This window comes from Leptodactylus fuscus, chromosome 1 (assembly GCF_031893055.1).
Source record: "Leptodactylus fuscus isolate aLepFus1 chromosome 1, aLepFus1.hap2, whole genome shotgun sequence".
NCBI lineage: Eukaryota > Metazoa > Chordata > Amphibia > Anura > Leptodactylidae > Leptodactylus > Leptodactylus fuscus.
The window spans coordinates 310559733-310578507 of NC_134265.1; the positions used below are offsets into that span (position 1 = coordinate 310559733).

The 18775-nt window shown below is 39.8% G+C and overlaps 1 protein-coding gene across 3 annotated transcripts in view; it reads left to right on the plus strand.

The window, feature by feature from the left end:
* The window catches only part of ACSL1 (acyl-CoA synthetase long chain family member 1), a 51627-nt gene that overhangs the window by 19766 nt on the left and 13086 nt on the right, over positions 1 to 18775 (plus strand). For 2 of the 3 annotated variants that reach the window (XM_075259183.1, XM_075259176.1), the window contains exons 3-13: positions 2792 to 2906; positions 5184 to 5248; positions 6910 to 7011; positions 7459 to 7558; positions 8062 to 8240; positions 9780 to 9812; positions 10468 to 10519; positions 12248 to 12321; positions 14681 to 14758; positions 17485 to 17619; positions 17724 to 17858. In XM_075259183.1, coding sequence (XP_075115284.1) covers positions 2792 to 2906; positions 5184 to 5248; positions 6910 to 7011; positions 7459 to 7558; positions 8062 to 8240; positions 9780 to 9812; positions 10468 to 10519; positions 12248 to 12321; positions 14681 to 14758; positions 17485 to 17619; positions 17724 to 17858 — 1068 coding nt within the window. Of the gene's footprint in view, positions 1 to 2791; positions 2907 to 5183; positions 5249 to 6909; positions 7012 to 7458; positions 7559 to 8061; positions 8241 to 9779; positions 9813 to 10467; positions 10520 to 12247; positions 12322 to 14680; positions 14759 to 14814; positions 14893 to 17484; positions 17620 to 17723; positions 17859 to 18775 lie in introns of all 3 variants that reach the window. The other variant, XM_075259192.1, reaches the window with a different exon arrangement.

Sequence of the window (18775 nt, forward strand, 5' to 3'; positions counted from 1 at the left end):
CGTTAATGGTACCTGTCTCTAAAACTGTTGCCTGTGTGTTTACGCTGCCCTCACTATATTCCAAAAAATGAGTCTTCATGGCTGAAGTAATACCGGAACCATCTGTGAAGCTGCTTTAGACTTCAGCTAGGCACACGGACCGGCGGAGTATAGGGCTAATGCCTTCAGATACATATGAGTAATTACCGGAATACAATACTCTGATCTTGATGAATTTCCACACCCTATGTACTTTGGTAGTCTAAAACACTCCATCTGGGCTTGGATGGACCAGCCAAGAGCAGGGAGTAGTGTCTCGGATGACTAAAGCACCATATGCACGTAGTCTCAGAAACAGATGGCCCGTTCACAAAAATGAAGAGGTGGGAGGGGGAATAGGAATCTATAATGTAGATTTCCGCTTCAGGCACAGGGCCTAGCAGAAGGTGCGCCTAATTTGTGGACGCCAGTTTTCATAAATGAGTCTCATTGGGTCCGTCGCTGTACAGCGTGGACCTGACTTCACAAATTTTTGAAGGCACGTGGCATTCTTCTGGAACCACACATTAGAAAGTTTGCATGTATGCTTTAGGACTTATTCAGACAGCCGACATCTTCAGCCATGTGTTCTGTGATTTGTGATAAAAAAAGTAAGTTCTATATATTTGTATGTATTTTTTTTTTTATGGACCTGAAGATAAATGGGTCCCTAAAAATATCCATTAAACACGTGCTCGTTGCACTGAAAGAAGAAAACCTTATAACTATAGTTTGGGTTCTCCTCTTCTGCCACGTTCAATATGTTTGATTTTGGAAATGCTAAGTGATAACATACAGTATATGGCCACCATGATGGATTTCACAGTGGTTAAAATTGAGGATAAGAAGTCTACCCTGGGCAGTGGTTACATAGGAATAACCGTAAAGAAAACCATTTCACACACCCATTATGGAGCACTGTGATTTGGATACAGGTTTTTCCTGACGGGATCATTTTTTAAGTGTTCTACTTTAGAGAGGGTATTGAAGACCATTACCCTTCAGTAAGCAATGACGCAAGATGGCTCAGGTCCCAGAATGTAATCCGATTGAACACCTGCAGATTAATATGGGTGGAAAAAAACATTGACCCCTCAGATTTCCAGCATGAATGCCTTCTAAAAGTACCTAGGGCTTGGCAAACAGCTTGGTTTAATGATTGACTAGTGACTGAGGCTGCAGGTGGGACAAAAACGACATATTCTGGATTTATATCATATAAGCCTGAGCATAAGGGTACAGTCTCATGACACGTGTTGTACCTCGATTTTGTGATGAGGTTTTTAATGCACCGCATGCTATCCTATACTTCACGTGACAACTTAACTTTAGGACGTATAGAGCCGAATTTAATCTAGTATTTAGAAAACGAAGGGGTGTGACGACTTTAATCCTGTTTTTTTAATTATTTATAATCGGTTTTGTTAACCCCCCCCTCTTTTGCATGAACGAATTTTCCTGTACCGGTCCCAAGTTGTAGCCCAGAGCTGCAATCATGATTCTGCTGCTCATGGACATGCCAACAGTTGACAACCTTGTTGATGGGTTTCTGACAACTCTTTTGACATATTTTTATTATTACAATAATTTCTCATGAGGTTACAAAAAGATGCTCGAGAATTGTAGAACTTATTAATGGGTTAATTCATTAGAAAAACAATAGTAAAATGGGTGTGTGTGTTTATATACGTATAGTTGTAGACTTGCGTGGGCGTTTATTTGGAGATGCTTCGCTTGCTTTGTTGGGCTTAAAACTGATCCTTGTACAAATCGCTTTCTTTTCTAGTGTTTTTTATATAACCACCTGAGATGACTTAAGCTTGACATTTGCAGGGCTTAGTTTATATTAAGAAAAATGGAAAGTGTGCATGGAGTCGGAGTCACATAGGTTATTGAGTATAGCACAGTAAATATATCTGAGCAACCGAAATGCTGCTTAATTGTTGATAGTGGGAAAACCGGTTCTACTATTGGCATAGATGCAAGTTTCTGGGCAATGGAAATGGGCGCATGAAACTTGCTAGTAAATGGGCGCATCCTAACTGCATAATTCAGGTCTGAGGAGTGAGGTTTACTTACACATGCATGATCCTCCCCAGCCATATCATAATAATATAAAATATAGTGACTCTCTTGGAGTCCTAAACCCTGTTTTCAGGCCATATTGCACTACTTTGCTTTTATCTTTCTAAACTTTTCACAACACTCTAAGTCTACATTCACAATTGTGTCAGACTCTGTGTCGCAATGTTTGTCTAAAATTGGCAGACACAATGTTCTGGTTTTTCGTCTACCACTTTCAGTTTAAAAAAAAACGATGGACCCCATCATAGTCAATGAGATTGGTTGGGCTATGTATGTAACTACTATTTTAGTGGTCCACCTGCCCATTTATCTGGGCCTTCAACAGACCAGAGCAACGGACAGCTGACACTAGTGTGAACTTAGCATAATCCGAGTTCTTACAAGAAGAGCCTCACAGCACACCCTGGACTTCTGTACATAAACTTCCTTATTATTCTATCGTTGTAGAAAAACCGCCACATAGTATCACTGTGAGTGTGTCTGGACATGGAAAATGACAGTTGTCCCGACGCTGCTGTTCATGTAGTCTGAGACTAAATGGTTTGTGAACATAAATTAGTAATGTTATGATGTACTTGATGTTTTCCTGTGCTGCTTTAGAGCTCATAAAATCTTCGGAGCAATGCGTTTCCTATGTTGTCTTCATCGGTCTTGCTATTAATCTCATTTCTCCCATTTCTTTATCCAGGGACATGAACATGCACGTAGATCCACTCTGCTGGAAAGTGATGAGGTCATCACTTATTACTATGATGATGTCAGAACAGTATATGAAGTGTTTCAAAGAGGACTGAGAGTCTCAAGTAAGACGGCCTTATTTAGTTTATGATGCTAAGTACTCTTATGCGTTCGTATGTCTATATTTTGTGACCCTTCTTATGGATTTCAAGCAGAAATTTCTGATTTGAGACCTGTTAGCTTTAGCACCCTATGTCTACCAGAGCCCATGCCCAAAGCACATGCAGGACTTCAACATGTCACATCATAGTTGAATGAGTGTAGAGTCCTTGGAGCCCTGGCACGCCCCATTGCACTTGCACATCATTAGCATATTTCTAAGGTATTTTTTTAAAGGAAATGGTGCATTAAAGGTTCTCCACATAATATCTGCTACAATGCTTGAGACTGGTGTGATATTCCTGATGACAGACTCCCTTTAGGATTTGTATCAATACAAGAAACCATCATTTGTTTTGGCATCAATCTCTCCCAATATTTCACAATTTGACACTGCAGTAAGCATACAAAACAAGAAATGGATAAAAACACCTGGCAATGAAACAAAGATGGCTTTGGTTGTAGGAATTTTCCTAGGGCTAATTTTTTAGACTATCACGTATGTTCCTCCCCCTAGGCTTTTTCCTTTTGTAAACACTACTTATTTAGATAAGAGTAGTCTCATAGACCTCAATGAGCCCTGCGGTTTCCTAAAACTTGCCCTCCTGTGGGATCAGCATGGCCTCTTTACACTAAACAAGTCTGTTGTATATCGCTATGTCTGAATTGGTGGGGAAAATGGAAATGTTATGGCTGTCACAACGTGAAGAGTACAAAAGAAGTAACGTCCCTAAGCTGTTTGCTTGTCACATTAAACTGTGTATTTGTCACATTACAGGCTTACTAACCGTAGTAAAATGGGAACTATGGCTATGGACACACCTTTTGTTTATGTAGTTGTGGCCATGGGTGAAACTTTTTGTATATTAATCTTTATACTACTGTTTGCAAACGTTGCTGGATCCTCTAAACCAGGGGTAGGGAACGTACGGCTCTCCAGCTGTTGTAGTATTACAACTCCCAGCATGTATACTTGCTCTGCTGTTCTTGGAACTCCCATGGAAGTGAATGGAGCATGTTGGGAGTTGTAGTTTCACAGCAGCTGGACAGCCGAAGGTTCCCTACCCAACTGATCAGATATGTAAAGTAACACATCTGTGTTATGGTCTCTGTTATAACCTGAAACAAAATGTAGTGGAGGATACGTCGTATGATGGGCACCAGAGATGTCCATTGGACCCGATTGACTTATTATGGGTGTCTGTTTTTAATTTGAACTGTTCCCTTTCTATTTCTGACCTTCTAATATTCCTGTTGTAGCAAAGTGATGTTATTAAAGTTTGAGAGCATAAAAAGTCATATGGAAATTTCCCAAAATCCTGGACATGATTGATATCTCCCTCCTAAGTTCCCTCACATCACAAGGAGATGTCGCTCATGCCCAGGAGGCCTGGTTAGCAGATGGTGTGACCAGCCTGAAGCTTCTTTTTGACACCCATGACTACTTAGGGTAAATTCTATATGACTTTTATAACTTTACTACAACAGAAATATTACAGAGGGCACGAATGGAATGGAAAGGTAAGTACTTCATCCTGCACATGTGGGGCCAGTTTATGGTAGAAAATCCACCTGACCGGTTCCCTTTAAATGCAATTACTAATCCTTTCCAACACTAGATATATTAACCAATATATTACCCTAATAATAATTCACACTTCCGCTCTAAGCTGGCATTAGACTTCCATGACCGGTGTAAGGTAAGGGTCACTGGGTCTACAGAACAATGGTCTCATATAATAATTAATGGAAAAGCTTAAACATTATTCATGTAAGATCAGGTTGCACAAGATTGGTATTAACTAGTGATTTTTAGCTTATTTTTCCTGTCAAAAACATTAAAGGGATTTCTGGGATAAAGTTGAAGACCTATTTGAAGTGTAGACCATAAATATCAGATGGGTTGGGGTCTGACATCTGGCGCCCTAACTTATCAGCTGTTCTCAGAAGATGTTCAGCCACTACAGAGAACAGGACTGAGCCACTGCAGCGAGCTGATCTGCAGTACCCTGGTCTGACCACTATACAGAACAGCGCTGTCTACTTCCTGCTCTATTGTGTATTAGCTACTGAGTAGAGCAGAGTGGTGGGGGCTGCCAGTTGTTGGACCCTCACCAATCTTACATTTAGCCCTAGGATTGGTCATGGATATTTTTAGCCCAGAAAACACTCTTATAAATGAATGAATTGCTAACTAATGAGTTGTGAGATTTTGCAGTATAACCGTTATTTTCTTCTCCTAGATAATGGACCTTGTCTGGGACATAGGAAACCCAACCAGCCATATCAGTGGATATCCTATCAAGAGGTAATGCATGATTTTGACAAATGTGTTATTAAAACGGTTTCTCTGTGGTTCTTCATCCTAGTGAGGCTCCTTTATCTGTTTAATTTATTAAAAACAAAAAACGAGCACTCTAATTTTAGTTCATACACCCATTGACCAAACATTTGTTTGGCAGAAAGCTATTCTTCCCAAGACCTCCTATGTATGTACATACCGGGCCAAGCTGCGTGTGTATGATAAATAGGGAGCGCGAGTAAGCTTCTGGCAGTACATTATGTTCCCTAGAAACAAAATTAATGGGCATGTTCAAATCTCACATCCTCATCCCTTCTCTCTCCTTCCTTAGAGAGACTAGAGAAAATCACATATACCTATATGGATATAAAGGGAGTCGCACTTCCCCCATGCATATTGAACTATTACTAGTGTGTTACAGAGCACAAGATGGCGATAAACTGCATACCTTTACGTATGGTACTTCTGTAAATATAGGGGGAAAAAAATAAACTTTGACGTGTTGGTGAAGTTCAGCACTGCTTTTGGTGCTCTTGTAGAAAGGGTGGGGTACTGCAGTGTGGTAAATGTAGGTGATGTAGGGGTCTCCGCGTCAAAAGCCGTGCTCCTGGAGCTTAAGGCCTGCCCCCAGTGCACTCACTGCCTGGTTTGCTTGAGACTTCAAAGTTAATTCTCCTAGATCTACAAAAGTGATATACATAACAGGGGTATGTTGTTTATCACCGTAATGTGCTCCGTAATATGGCAATATGTTAAATATACTTAGGTCGGGGGTGGGCGAGATGGTAGCAGACTTCCTTTCAGAGAATGGAGAAGGAAGAATCCTTTCGATTTCATATGTTGCATTGTATGTTCCTCCTAACCAGCATCTCGAGGTTTAATAATGTGGAAAAGCAAATTGGATCAGAGGCAGATTACAGAAGTTGCCTTTCCGTAAACCAGAACCATGATTTGTGTATTTCCTAAAATATGCCTGAGGAGAACAATTTCTTTTATGTTTGTTAGGATACATTTATACGTCGTACGATTTTCAACCGTTTGTTTGTTTTTTACTGCTGGGTTGGCACCCAACTAAAGAAAAAACTAAATCTGGAAACTGCGCTGTGTCTCATCCGTCAAAGTAGAGCATCTTTTATTTTTTTTATGAACAGGCCTTGCCTGTGAAATTTAGTAGCGTGAATAGATCCTTATGAGCTTCATTATGTTGTGTTAATAGAAACCTGTCTTATCAGACTCCTTTCTGGTGCTCCCAGTGTACGTGCATTTCTCCACTGTAGTCAATTCCACATCAACCAAGTTGCACAGTTTTGGAGAAATATGCATCAGAGAGGAGTCAGACGGGAACACTGGACTCTTCCCTTAGTAAGCTTACCATGTTGGGGGCTCTAAACCACCTGTTCATACAGACCTGCTGGCTACATGCACACAGGCTCTTTGAGTTGTTGAAGTGGTTTATGAGATCTTCAGAAAGTGAAGTGACTACTATCTGATGTGAAGGGTTCCTACTATCTGATTTAATGTAGAGAGATAAGTATGTACAGCAGGGCAGGGGGCAAAACTCACATTCCTGTATGTTTAACTAGTAATAAAAAAAGAAAAATAGAAAAAAAATATATTATATATAACATATATTATGAAATTTGTCTTTGTTTCTTCCTCTCCTACAGGTGTCAGATAGGGCAGAGTATCTGGGGTCTGCCTTGCTGCACAGGGGCTGTAAACCAAGTTCTGAACAATTCATTGGCATTTTTTCACAAAACAGGCCAGAGGTAAGAGACTTTCACTGGTATTTGCATTCATGAATGGTTCTAGTTTGAAGAAGTAGCATTTGGGAAATGCTTTGTGGGGAACATAAAAATCGCTTTTCCTGTTTAGTGTCGAAAACTGACTGCATAAAGTGCACTTTGCTAAAATGCGTCATTACAACACTATGCAAAGTTTTCATTGACTGTCATTACACGCGTTGTCTACTCCATTTATAAAGTTTATCTTCCTCATTTCCATTTTAAGCCTTAGGAAGATAAAATCTAATGTATTATGTTTACATGAATGTAAAGAAAGTCTATAGCCATGAATAAAATATTCTGCACTTCTCTCTGCGATAAACCATTGTTATGTATAAGGTGAGCCAGTATAAAGTTGTATTGGAAGCTACGTCAAGTTGTATCTTGCCAGTGTTGTATGTCATAAGTGAGTCTATGGATGTCTGTTTACAGTGGATCATCACAGAACTGGGTTGCTACACCTACTCCATGGTGGCCGTGCCTCTCTACGATACCCTCGGAGCTGAAGCTATTACCTACATTATAAACAAAGGTACCTGAATTTCTGGCTTATCAGGTTTATACTATATCCAGGGCCATTATATTTTCTTCCAAAGTCTCAGTCTTCTAACTATGAATGTGGTTATTACAGTGAAATACGTTGTAGCACCATGTATTGTGTTTCCTTCCTCTTTCCAGATATAGCAGAGTTAACCAGAATTTCTGCGATTGGTTACACTGGTGCAGCGTGATATCTGGTCACAGACTAGAACAAATACAAATGAAGGGTCATTGACCAACCATTATTTTTTTTTTTTTTTTTTTGTAGTGATGTTTCAATGGTTTTATAGTGATAAGATATCACGCCACAGCAGTTTAACCAATTGCAGAAGATCAGGGTAACTCTGCAATATCGGAACATCATTGATATCAGATCATTGAAGTGACTGATTGAGAAATATAAAAAAAAAGTCTTGGTTTTAGACCATTCAGCCAAGTAACAATGTTGAACTGTAAGACAATGGATAAGTTGTTTAATACTGTATTTTATTCTAGCGGAGATTTCTCTAGTGTTTTGTGACAATATAGAAAAGGCAAAATTGCTACTGGGAAATGTAGAAAGTGGAGACACCCCTGGCCTTCGTACAGTTGTGCTTATGGATCCCTTTGAGGAGGATCTTGTGGAAAGAGGCAAGAAGTGCGGTGTTGAAGTAGTCAGCCTTCGAGATATTGAGGTCAGTATTAGTAGAAGGTAATCTATATTTCCTGTCTGATGCTCATGATGAGCAGATCTGTGATGTTTGTGACCTGCCCTCTTGTACTAACATACTTGTTAATGGCCTGTGTTCCATCATTTCCCTTGGGTAGGGGCATGTGACATTGGTGTTCACTGTTTCCCTTCAGTGTGTGGTGTCAGTGGAGCCTTTGGCACTGGCTATACACTGGATCCCTATACATAGTGATATTTTGGTGGGCCCCAGAGACGCTCACATTGGTTTGTGTTGATGACCATTCTTTACCTTCACAACCCTCGTGCTCTACTGTCCCATATCTTTGAACAACTTTGGCCACTTTTTTTGGACTGCTCATGACTCCATAGGGATAGACATTTTTTGCCATGGTCCCACATGTTGAACGTTACCAGAGACCCCACGGCCTCCTATCGCATGAATATTTCCCCTCTAGTGCTTTAGTTAAAAGGTATAAGTTTAAGGCGTTAAGGCTTGCACATCTTACATGTTAGACTGGGCACTTGATAACATTTTCTTAGTACAACCTACTGTTTTGACCCCCAAGAGGAGCTTTTTGGGTGGCAGCTTAAGTCCCAGCATGATTTTCGTAATGATATATGTTCATGCAGCTCTCAGGACCAGAACAATGCATGGACCTGTGATCCTCAAGTCTACTTATACCATGAGAAAAGTTATCACTTCAGGTGCCTAGTCTAATGGGATCTGATAAAAGTAATTCCCTTTGCAAATTCAGATTATGCCAAAGAGTCCTACGCTAAATAAAAAGTAAAAGGAGTTTAGTTACTAGTGATCTGGGATAAAGCCTAAGAAGCTTACAACTGTTAAAGCATGACTGCACCCCTGCCAACTACTGCCTGCGTAGGGAGGGAGGGGGACATATTTTCAGGCTTGGAAACTGTGTCATTTTAAGTAACTGACATGCGTAGAAGTAGGTTTTCTATAAGACCTATATGGTGTGCAAGGAAGGAAGACCGTATCCTGATGTATGTAGAAAAATAATATGTTATGGGTGTATTGTCACATTACTGGTTAATGCTGGGTGGACATCTTCCTCCTTTAGGCCCCAAGGCATTGAACCTCATTCTTCAGGAAGGATTTTGTACATCACAAGTACAATATGCAATACATTAAAAATGCTCCCCTTGGATTTTCACACTACAGGAGATTGGACTGTAGTGTCCCTGTCCTGAAGGGGGGGTAGGCCAGGCATGCACCCTGATGCACCATTCACCCTGTAGGAACACTGGAGGTGGCAGAGTACCACATTAGGCTACCATAGAGAATGAATGAAGCAGCTTATAACCTCTAACAGGGATGAAGCTTGTAGTATTTTCATGGCTGATTAATGGCCAAAATGTCTGCAATCTGTTATTTTGGCCAACAAAAATCTGTGTATGGCCAACTTTAGTGTCGTTTTGGGCAGACTAGGACTTGCTCACATTGTTATTGCTTTTGTTAGGTCATTAAAAATCTTGACAGAATGTATTGACTATTTTAATTTTGCTTTGTTCACTATTATAGGAAGAAGGAAGAAATCATCATGAGAAACCAAAGGTGAGATTAGTACAGCATCTATATAGAGTTTACATGGATTCATTCTGATCATTCCTAAACCTATGACTATTTGATATTGTGGGATCAGTCTCGATGCCATATAGTACGTGTCACAGAAAGGGCAACGTTATCCCATAGACTTATATGTTCTAAAGTACTTGTAACCTGAAATCATGTAGCGCTTGCTATAATCTAGTCAGCCTATTAAATGTATATTTGAGTGTGATTTCATGTATACATTGATCTGTAGTATTAAGCGATGCAGTTATTGGTTTTCAATTAATGAAATATGGGAGATCGTAAATGAAATTGTGCTTGGATTGGCATTGCTTCCAGTTAAAGGGATAGTCCAACAGATTACTATTCATGTCTAATCCTTAGAATAGGTCATTGGCCGATCACTGGGAATATAACTTCCGTCACACCGGCTGATCTGCTGTTTGCAGTATTCTCAGTATATAACGGTGTACACTGCTGTGGCCCAGGAAAGGTACTGCAAGCCCAGTCCCATTGACTTGAATGAGACTGAGCTTTTCCTGCTGTTACACAAAGTAGTCTTTGTGTTTTTTGTAACGCTTGACCACTTCTCGCAAGGGTTTGAATGTAGTATTACTTTTTGGAATCTTACTCTAAATTGTATTCCCATTCCTTTTAGCCTCCACAACCAGAAGACTTGGCAGTAGTTTGCTTTACAAGTGGGACAACAGGTGATGCTTTTCCTTCTAATGAAGTGACAATACCATAATGTTACTGCTGAATATGCAAAAAGTGACTTTTTACCCTTCTTTATTTTCCCCATTTGTCTTTGATTCAGCCAATGATATTGAATATTCATAACTATAAAATTTATGGAAACCATTTCTTTCTGCTTCTGTACATGTGGGTTGTAATTTGGATGTTCCTTCCTCTTTGTATAGAACACCTTCCCCCTTGTATACTAATCCTAGGATGCACAGGGCATGACTGTAGGACTACAATTTAGATCGAAGGCAAGGGGAGGGGGAAGAAGGAGCAAGGAAGTGGTTATGTGTAAGTGTATGCAGGGGGTCAGCTAAGAATAGGGACTGTTTACTGGAACCTACAAAGTGACTATGGTTACAAACGTGCCTGTGATAGCTGAGCCTTGCACTCCAGAGCTATGCAGATTTATAAGAGGAAGCGTCTTGAGTTTATACAGACTTAATGTTTTATTTATTAGACAAAGATGTCCTTTAGGTTGAGGTCAGATGTTGTGAAATGTTTTTGGCCTTTGCAGAAACAAAGTGAAAAAACTGCATTTTCAGCATTGAGAGGACTAAATCAAAATCTCATTCACTTTGCTAGGACAGTAAAATGCAGAGTATTCGAACACTTAGTGGGGAGATTTATTAAGACGGAGGTTCCTTGCACCAGTCATAATAGATGCAGGGTGCAGCTGAATTGTCAAGTCTGTTACCCCCTTAATCGGGAGCAGGCCCATGCCTGTACAAGTCTCACCAGAAAACTGTCATTATTTAGATTAAATATTGGACTGAATGATCTCTGCCTGCATTTTTGGAAATTGGCGAACAAGGCGCAGAATGGAGAATGTGGTGCATCTTAAGGGCAAGAGTGTATGCAAAAGATCCTCCATATTATCACCCATGTCTGCCCAAAAATTGGGTGGAAGCAGAATAAAAGCAACACACAGGAAAAAGACCAGTAGTTTTGCAGCATTTTTAGCTGTGTTTTGCTATGCAGGGCCTTGGTCTTAAAGGAGTATTCCAATCTCAAGGATTCTATCTATACTAATGGCTTATGTAAATTCAAGACTTTCCTTAAATACATTGCTTTAGAAATTCTGCTCTCATTCCCTGTATCTGATAACACAAGTCAATGGAAGGCTCACTGCTCTATGAGGGGGCTGAGTTCTCTGGGGTCAGAACAATCAGGTCAACTTATTGCAGTTTGCTGATAAAGGTTCAGACTGTCCTGGTCATCTCTCTATGTAAACACAAAGATAACATTCAGTTTACTGCAAGTCCATTCTCTCCTCTGCAGCCTGTAAGTTTGTTTTTCTCTCCAAAACTGTGTAATGTAATATAGATTTACTGTGCATACTATTCTGCATCTATATAGATTTCTATTTCTAGTAATTATAATAAATTTCTCATGGTAAAGACAATCTATATCTACTGAGATACTTCATAGTGTCCTGTTCATAAAAAGGTCAAAGCCTCCCACCAGCTTGTAGAAGAATACAGGAAGTGTGGAAATACAACAGGCAAAGCTGCTGAGACATGGGGGGGGGGGGGGGTTCTTGTTTCAAAAAAAAAAAAAGGTATCTAATGCCTGGAAATATAGTAAAATAAGACAGGAACACACATGTACACACGAGTTGATGTTAGTACAATGTACATGAGACTTGTTTTAATAGTTTTATATAAAACTAATTTTGTTTTCAATCCTCCTAACAGGAAATCCAAAGGGTGCAATGCTTTCTCACAAGAATATTGTGAGCAACAGTGCTGCTTTTCTTAAAGTAACAGAGGTAATTGTTCAGGGTGTTTTCTGTAGTTCAGCATGATGTCTGACATAACCATGTATGTGTGGCTGCTATTGCTTTATTAATGTGGTCTCTAATCTCGCATGCTGTTATGTCTGCTGTCCTATTTGGTCTTAAATCTTCGTAGCTTATACACTTTATATACCATAAGTGTCTTGTGGGATTCACAGTAATATACTGATCTTCACTGCAGAAGCTCCTAATACCTAACTTTTATGGATAGTCCTACTAATAATGGTCAGAAGTAAAAAATTTTGTGATCAAATGTCTGTTTGTTCTCTGACCTTAACATAAGTCAGTTCAATGTCAAGATCAACTGAAACCTAATGTTACTACTGCAGTTGTAGGGTTTTCTGCAAAATGTAACTTGTGATTATTATATTATACTCAGTGTTTCAGGATCAGCTTGTGGTTACAATGTCTCACCCCTGATATGTCACTCCACTCCAGTGTCATTGACCTGATTCCAGCGACATTGGATGGAGTCATTTATGCCTGGCAAATGTCCCTGTGAGCTGAGGCCACATGCTGCAGGAAAGCGTGTGTTTTTTTTTTTGTTTTTTTTTTTTTTACACGGGCTTTGATGCGGTTTTACGAGCAAAAGTTGCTTCAAGAGGTAATGAGGAAATATAAAGGAAGCTCTTATGCTTCGTCTGTCCGCTAATTCCACATTGGGTCAAAAAAAGCTGCAAAATCTGCAAGAAAAAAAAACAAAGCTTTTCTGCCATGTGTAGCCTCAGCCTTGAAATGATACAATAATGCTGGGCTTTGTCTGATAGTAACCTACAGCCCAGAAATGAGGAAGCAGATGACTCACCAGAACAATTTGAGGCCGTTTAGAAAACTGAAAAAAGCCTAGTTCTTGTCTGCATTGTTAGCGATGCCACTTACATGCCGCCTTTTGTGCGGTTTATGAGTCATTCATTTGCTGTGGTTTTATTTGTATGCACACGACTTATAAAATGGGTCACCTTCTAACAGTTAATCAGCTAGGACTTGGCTGTGTATCTTGAGAGCTCTGTATATAAAGATGCTAAAGCAAATTCTGGCTGCTATAATATATAGTGCATCATTTTTGCTAAAAAAGAAAAAAAAAAAAAAGTTGACCCCATGCTCTGTTTGTAAGCTTCCTGATGAGGTGTATATGCAAAAGAAAAAGATTTTTTCAGCTCACCCTCATATGGAGTAAATTAGTTTTCCAAACGTCCAACTGTGCACGGACACCGGTGAACTTGTCCAGCTGAGTCAACTCTCAATCGTAGAAAAATCCAGCACGAAGTCGGACGAAGGATAAAATCACCTTTTATTTAAATTCATTAAAAACCTCCATACAGGAACCATCTGTTCATATCATCGGTGCATAGATGTAACTGCTACGCGTTTCGGGACCAAATAGGTCCCTTCCCGTATGGAATGAGGAAGGGACCTATTTGGTCCCGAAACGCGTAGCAGTTACATCTATGCACCGATGATATGAACAGATGGTTCCTGTATGGAGGTTTTTAATGAATTTAAATAAAAGGTGATTTTATCCTTCGTCCGACTTCGTGCTGGATTTTTCTACGATTGATTCCTGATGAGGTGCCTTGACACACAAGACATTATGGCACATGCACAGTAATATGCCATAAATATCTGATCGTTTCTTGGTTCTACCTATGGGACCCCCCTGTTTACCCAGCTGAGACTTTAAGCAATAGTTCAGGAAAACCTTTAGTCAGTGCTTGGCCTCAATGCCACCAGCTCGATGTCTTTTCAAGGTGGCTGCTGTGGTGTAGGTCTTATGATGGGATTTTAGCATAGTGTGTGATCTCTCAGGGTGGCCATACATATTAGCTGCATGCTGATTTTGGCAAGGGCTGTCTAACCATTTAATGTGTATGGCGCCTCCTGACAATCCCCGACATCAGAGAAGTGTTGAGCATGCTGGAGTTCAACATGCCAATTTTTTTAAGATGCACGCAAACTCCAGGTAGTCCATTTACAGGGATTGAGAGAGGGCTGTTGACCAAACAACATTTGGCCAACTCGTATCTCATGTGTATGGCCAGCATCACTTTCCTTAGATTTCTTGGGACTATGTATAGTGGACTTGCACTAGCCTCCTCTTTCCCTTGAAGAAGGATCAAAATGTTAGCGCATGTCTAAGACTTCTTACCCTTTTTCCTTTAGCTTGGCAAGCTGCTTGCAAACTTGTTCAGTTTTCCCTCTTTGTTCTGCTGGGACTGGTGCATACACATCAATAAATCCTCTTGAAAACCTATGTGACTTTAATTTGCTTAATTGGGGAAAAAAAAACAAACAAACAATCTTTGCTGTGCTTCTTCCTCCTTTTGATGTCCAGGACTTGGCGTTTCCTTCTACACAAGATGTTCTCATCTCTTTCTTGCCGCTGGCGCATATGTTTGAGAGAGTTGTGGAGGTAGGCACAAAGCGTATATGTCCTATGTGCTCAGCACTTTTTGTCATATTTTACAGAGCTTGCTTACACTCAACGCCAGTGACATACACATTTCCTATTTGCCTATGGCACACATGTTTGAAAGAATGGTACAGGTAAGATCACATGCATTTTTATTTGTGGAGCCTAGACTAGACATGGGAGGTAGGTAGTAAATAATAGTGCATTGTACATGGTGAAGATGAATGTGTGCAAACAATGGACCTTTATGAAAGGTGAAAAAAACCAAACTAGTCTACTGTAATACAACCTATATAACCTTTACCAATAGACACAAAACTCAAATATTCTAAAGTACAGGACCTTTCATAAATTCTCCACTTTTGTACTTTTTGTAGAATCTTTTGAGAGGCTTAAAAGTGTACCACCAATTATTATAAGAATTTTCACAAATGAATAGTACAGATCAAAATAAGAAACTTTGTAATATATCTTAATAAATAAATCTATTTCTCAAATTATTGAGCTGCTCCACTCCTTATCTTTATTCACTACTATTATTTATCCATAGTCACCTCACACCCTGTAGTTGATGATAATAATTATATTGTTTATAATTGGGGTACACTTTGAGGTGCACACCACTTAAAGGGGTTTTCTCATCTTAGGAATATTATCCTTGAGAAGGGAATACCCCTTAATTTTGGCATATCCGTGGGCAGACAGTGCACCATAACCTGAAATGTACACCAGCTAGCAACTGGTATAGATTTCAGCTTTACTCCACTCTTCTGGCATAAATTAAAGGAGTTGTCCTATTTTAGTTTTTTGCTTTTTTTTTTTTTTTTTGCGGATTCCTCCCGAATCCACCCCGCATTGTTTTCAATAGGAGGCAGAGGTTGCAGGATAATGTGGAAAAAAGAAGCGTCCTTGATCTTGCCGCAAACAGGGCGGCGGAAAATGAAGAGGAATTGTACAAACAAACTCAAAGTTAAAATCTAGTTTGCAACTTTTTGACATGAGAGAATCTGGTATACAAGGCTTGATAAATTTACCTTGGCATAATTCTTATGATCATTGGGTACCTATTAAGTTGCTGGAATGACCTCAGGCCATGTGACCAATGAATGTGATGTCAGCACATAACATTCATTGATCACAGAATGTGAAGTATATGTGATAATTTGTGGTGCTCTCAGATATTGCACTTGGTAGAACATGACTATTAGTATGTATCATCAAGCTGTTATTCAGACTAGCAACATGGATCATCAGGAACATTGTAGAATCCTAGAAAAAGTAATGATAGGCATTGGACTACTAAGGGGTGTTCACACTATGGTTGTTAATGTCCATTGCTGTTTTCTGTCATAGGATGACAGCAACAGACATTAAACTGTTGAACGTCTTCATTGACACTAATGTAAACATGACTGGACGCTAACTTACCTTTTGCAAGGGAAGATAAAGTCTTCATGCACTATTTTTTGTTTTTTTATATAAGCTAGCTTGTCATGTTCTTTACATTCGGGGTCAATGGGAACAGACACTGAATCAGTCGTTGTCCATTCTCTGTAACGGCTTAATGTCCATTGCTATCATCCTGTGATGGAAGGCAGCAACAGACATTAACAACGGTAGTCTGAACCCATCCGTGAATCCAAAGGTTTTGTTCAAAACCTTCCTTAGTGGACATATGGAACACAACATATACAAAGTCATGAGAACCCAGAATACGTATTGATGCCACAGATAAAACCCAAAGTTAAACAAAAGGAACAAATCATCCACAAAATATAATGCAGATTAAATAAAGAAAGCCAAACACAATCCCAGTCAAAATAAATTTGAGTACCACTGCTGATCTATGGAGGTCCCAGGTCTGACCCCCCCATGGATCTCCACTTGATGACCTATCCTATGGAAAGGTCCCCACTTTTAAAATATTGGAAGAAGCAGTGGTGTGGACCCAAACAGTCAAAACGGGGACACAAAATGTGCAGCAAACTAGTTTATTTAGGGGGAAAAAACCCAGGAAAATAAACTTTGACCTCTGATACAAAAATAAGCAAAACAAAATACAGCCTTAACTTCACGCAAAAACAAAATAAATACCTGCTCGTCTGAGCAACTAACTAAACAGAACTGATAACTAGAGATGAGCGAGTACTGTTTGGATCAGCCGATCCGAACAGCACGCTCCATAGAAATGAATGGATGCACCTGGTACTTCCGCTTTGACGGCGGCCGGCCGCTTAACCCCCCGCGTGTCGGCTACGTCCATTCATTTCTATGCGAGCGTGCTGTTCGGATTGGCTGATCCGAACAGTACTCGCTCATCTCTACTGATAACCTAACTATACATGTGGCTTACTTCCTGCCACACAAACAAAACAAACACAATATAGTCTCACCGGATTCAGGGTTATAGGACAGAACCACACACCTTCTTTCACATCATGGATCTGCCCTAGAATGCAGGAGCTGCCCCCTTTTTCTGGCCCAGTAATGAGCCAAGGATCTACACCTGGGCTGAGGCCTACTGCAGATCTGCCCTGGACCACACAAATGTCAGAAACCTGGGGGAGATATATCGGACTCCAGCATTCTGCCTGTCACCTTCTCACAGTACATATCGCACACACATTTATATATATATATAATGTGTGTGTGTGTGTGTGTGTGTGTTCTGTGTAATATTTATAGAACTGTTAATGTTAAATAACTATAAACTCTTATGTTTTCAGTGTGTAGTACTTTGCCATGGAGCAAGAATAGGCTTCTTCCAAGGAGATATTCGATTGTTAATGGACGACTTGAAAGTTTTGCAACCCACTATTTTCCCAGTTGTTCCCCGTCTATTGAACAGAATGTTTGACCGGGTAAATATTTTAATATTTATGCAAGACAAATGGTCTAAAGTTCTCTACCTGCTCTTATAGCACTAATTTCTACTTTTTTTTTTTTTGTTTGTGTTCAAATACAGATATTCGGACAAGCCAACACTACTCTAAAACGCTGGTTGCTGGAATTTGCTTCCAAAAGAAAAGAGGCAGAACTCCGTAGTGGGATTATTCGAAAGGACAGTCTATGGGACAAACTCATCTTTCAAAAAGTTCAGGTGAGGACATATTGTAATAATGGTATCTTTCCTGTAAGTGCTGTTGGTGGCCCTTGAGGTCTGGGAGGGGACACTCTGTGACAATACAGGTTAGTTGGTGTTTAATAAAGGGCGAAGTGTGTGTGTTTTAAGGATTTTTTAAAATGTAATTTACCTAATACAAAGATGCTTCCTACACAAGACACTGAAGGCAGATTATGCTGTGTATGCATGCCAGCAAAAGAAAGCAACTCCCATAAGGAAGTGTTCAGACTTAAAGGGGTTTTCCCTCAAACTTGATCCTGCATAAATATGTGGGAGATGTAATTAGTTTAATTAAACAGCCTACAATGTATGCAAACCTATTTATTGTCCACCCTTAATCATTTAGGTAGGCCTTGGTTTGTATATGTTACCCTTAGATCAGACTGATTCACACATGTAGAACTAGGGACCATAGTTTGTTAATGGCTAATCCCTTCACATTAAAGTTCTTTAAGTACATGCTTTGTTTCCAAGACCCTGCTCTCTTCTCGACATATAAAAGTAAGCTTAGACAAGTTGGTCTTGGGCACTTGAAGGCTGAACACATTGAAGAAAGCTCAGCATGTTTGTCTAGGACCTGGGATTCCCCAATACTTCAATATATAAATGACAATCTGAGTTCGGGGATTTGGTCTGCAAAGTATTTCTGGAAGATGAAGTATGCAAAGCATACTTGTGGTCCTGTCACCAGTTCCTCTATGCCCACCCACAATGTAGGAACTTCTCAGTGGTTAGGAGGATTACCACAGGGGACCAGGGGGCGATAAACATCCATTTTGCAAATTAAGCACATAAATATACAAATTGTCAGTGCATCCGTGTTTAAAATTATGCTGGTGGGAAAACCCTCATCTATCACAAAGAAAAAGGGGTTTTCCAGGCTAAAAATATTA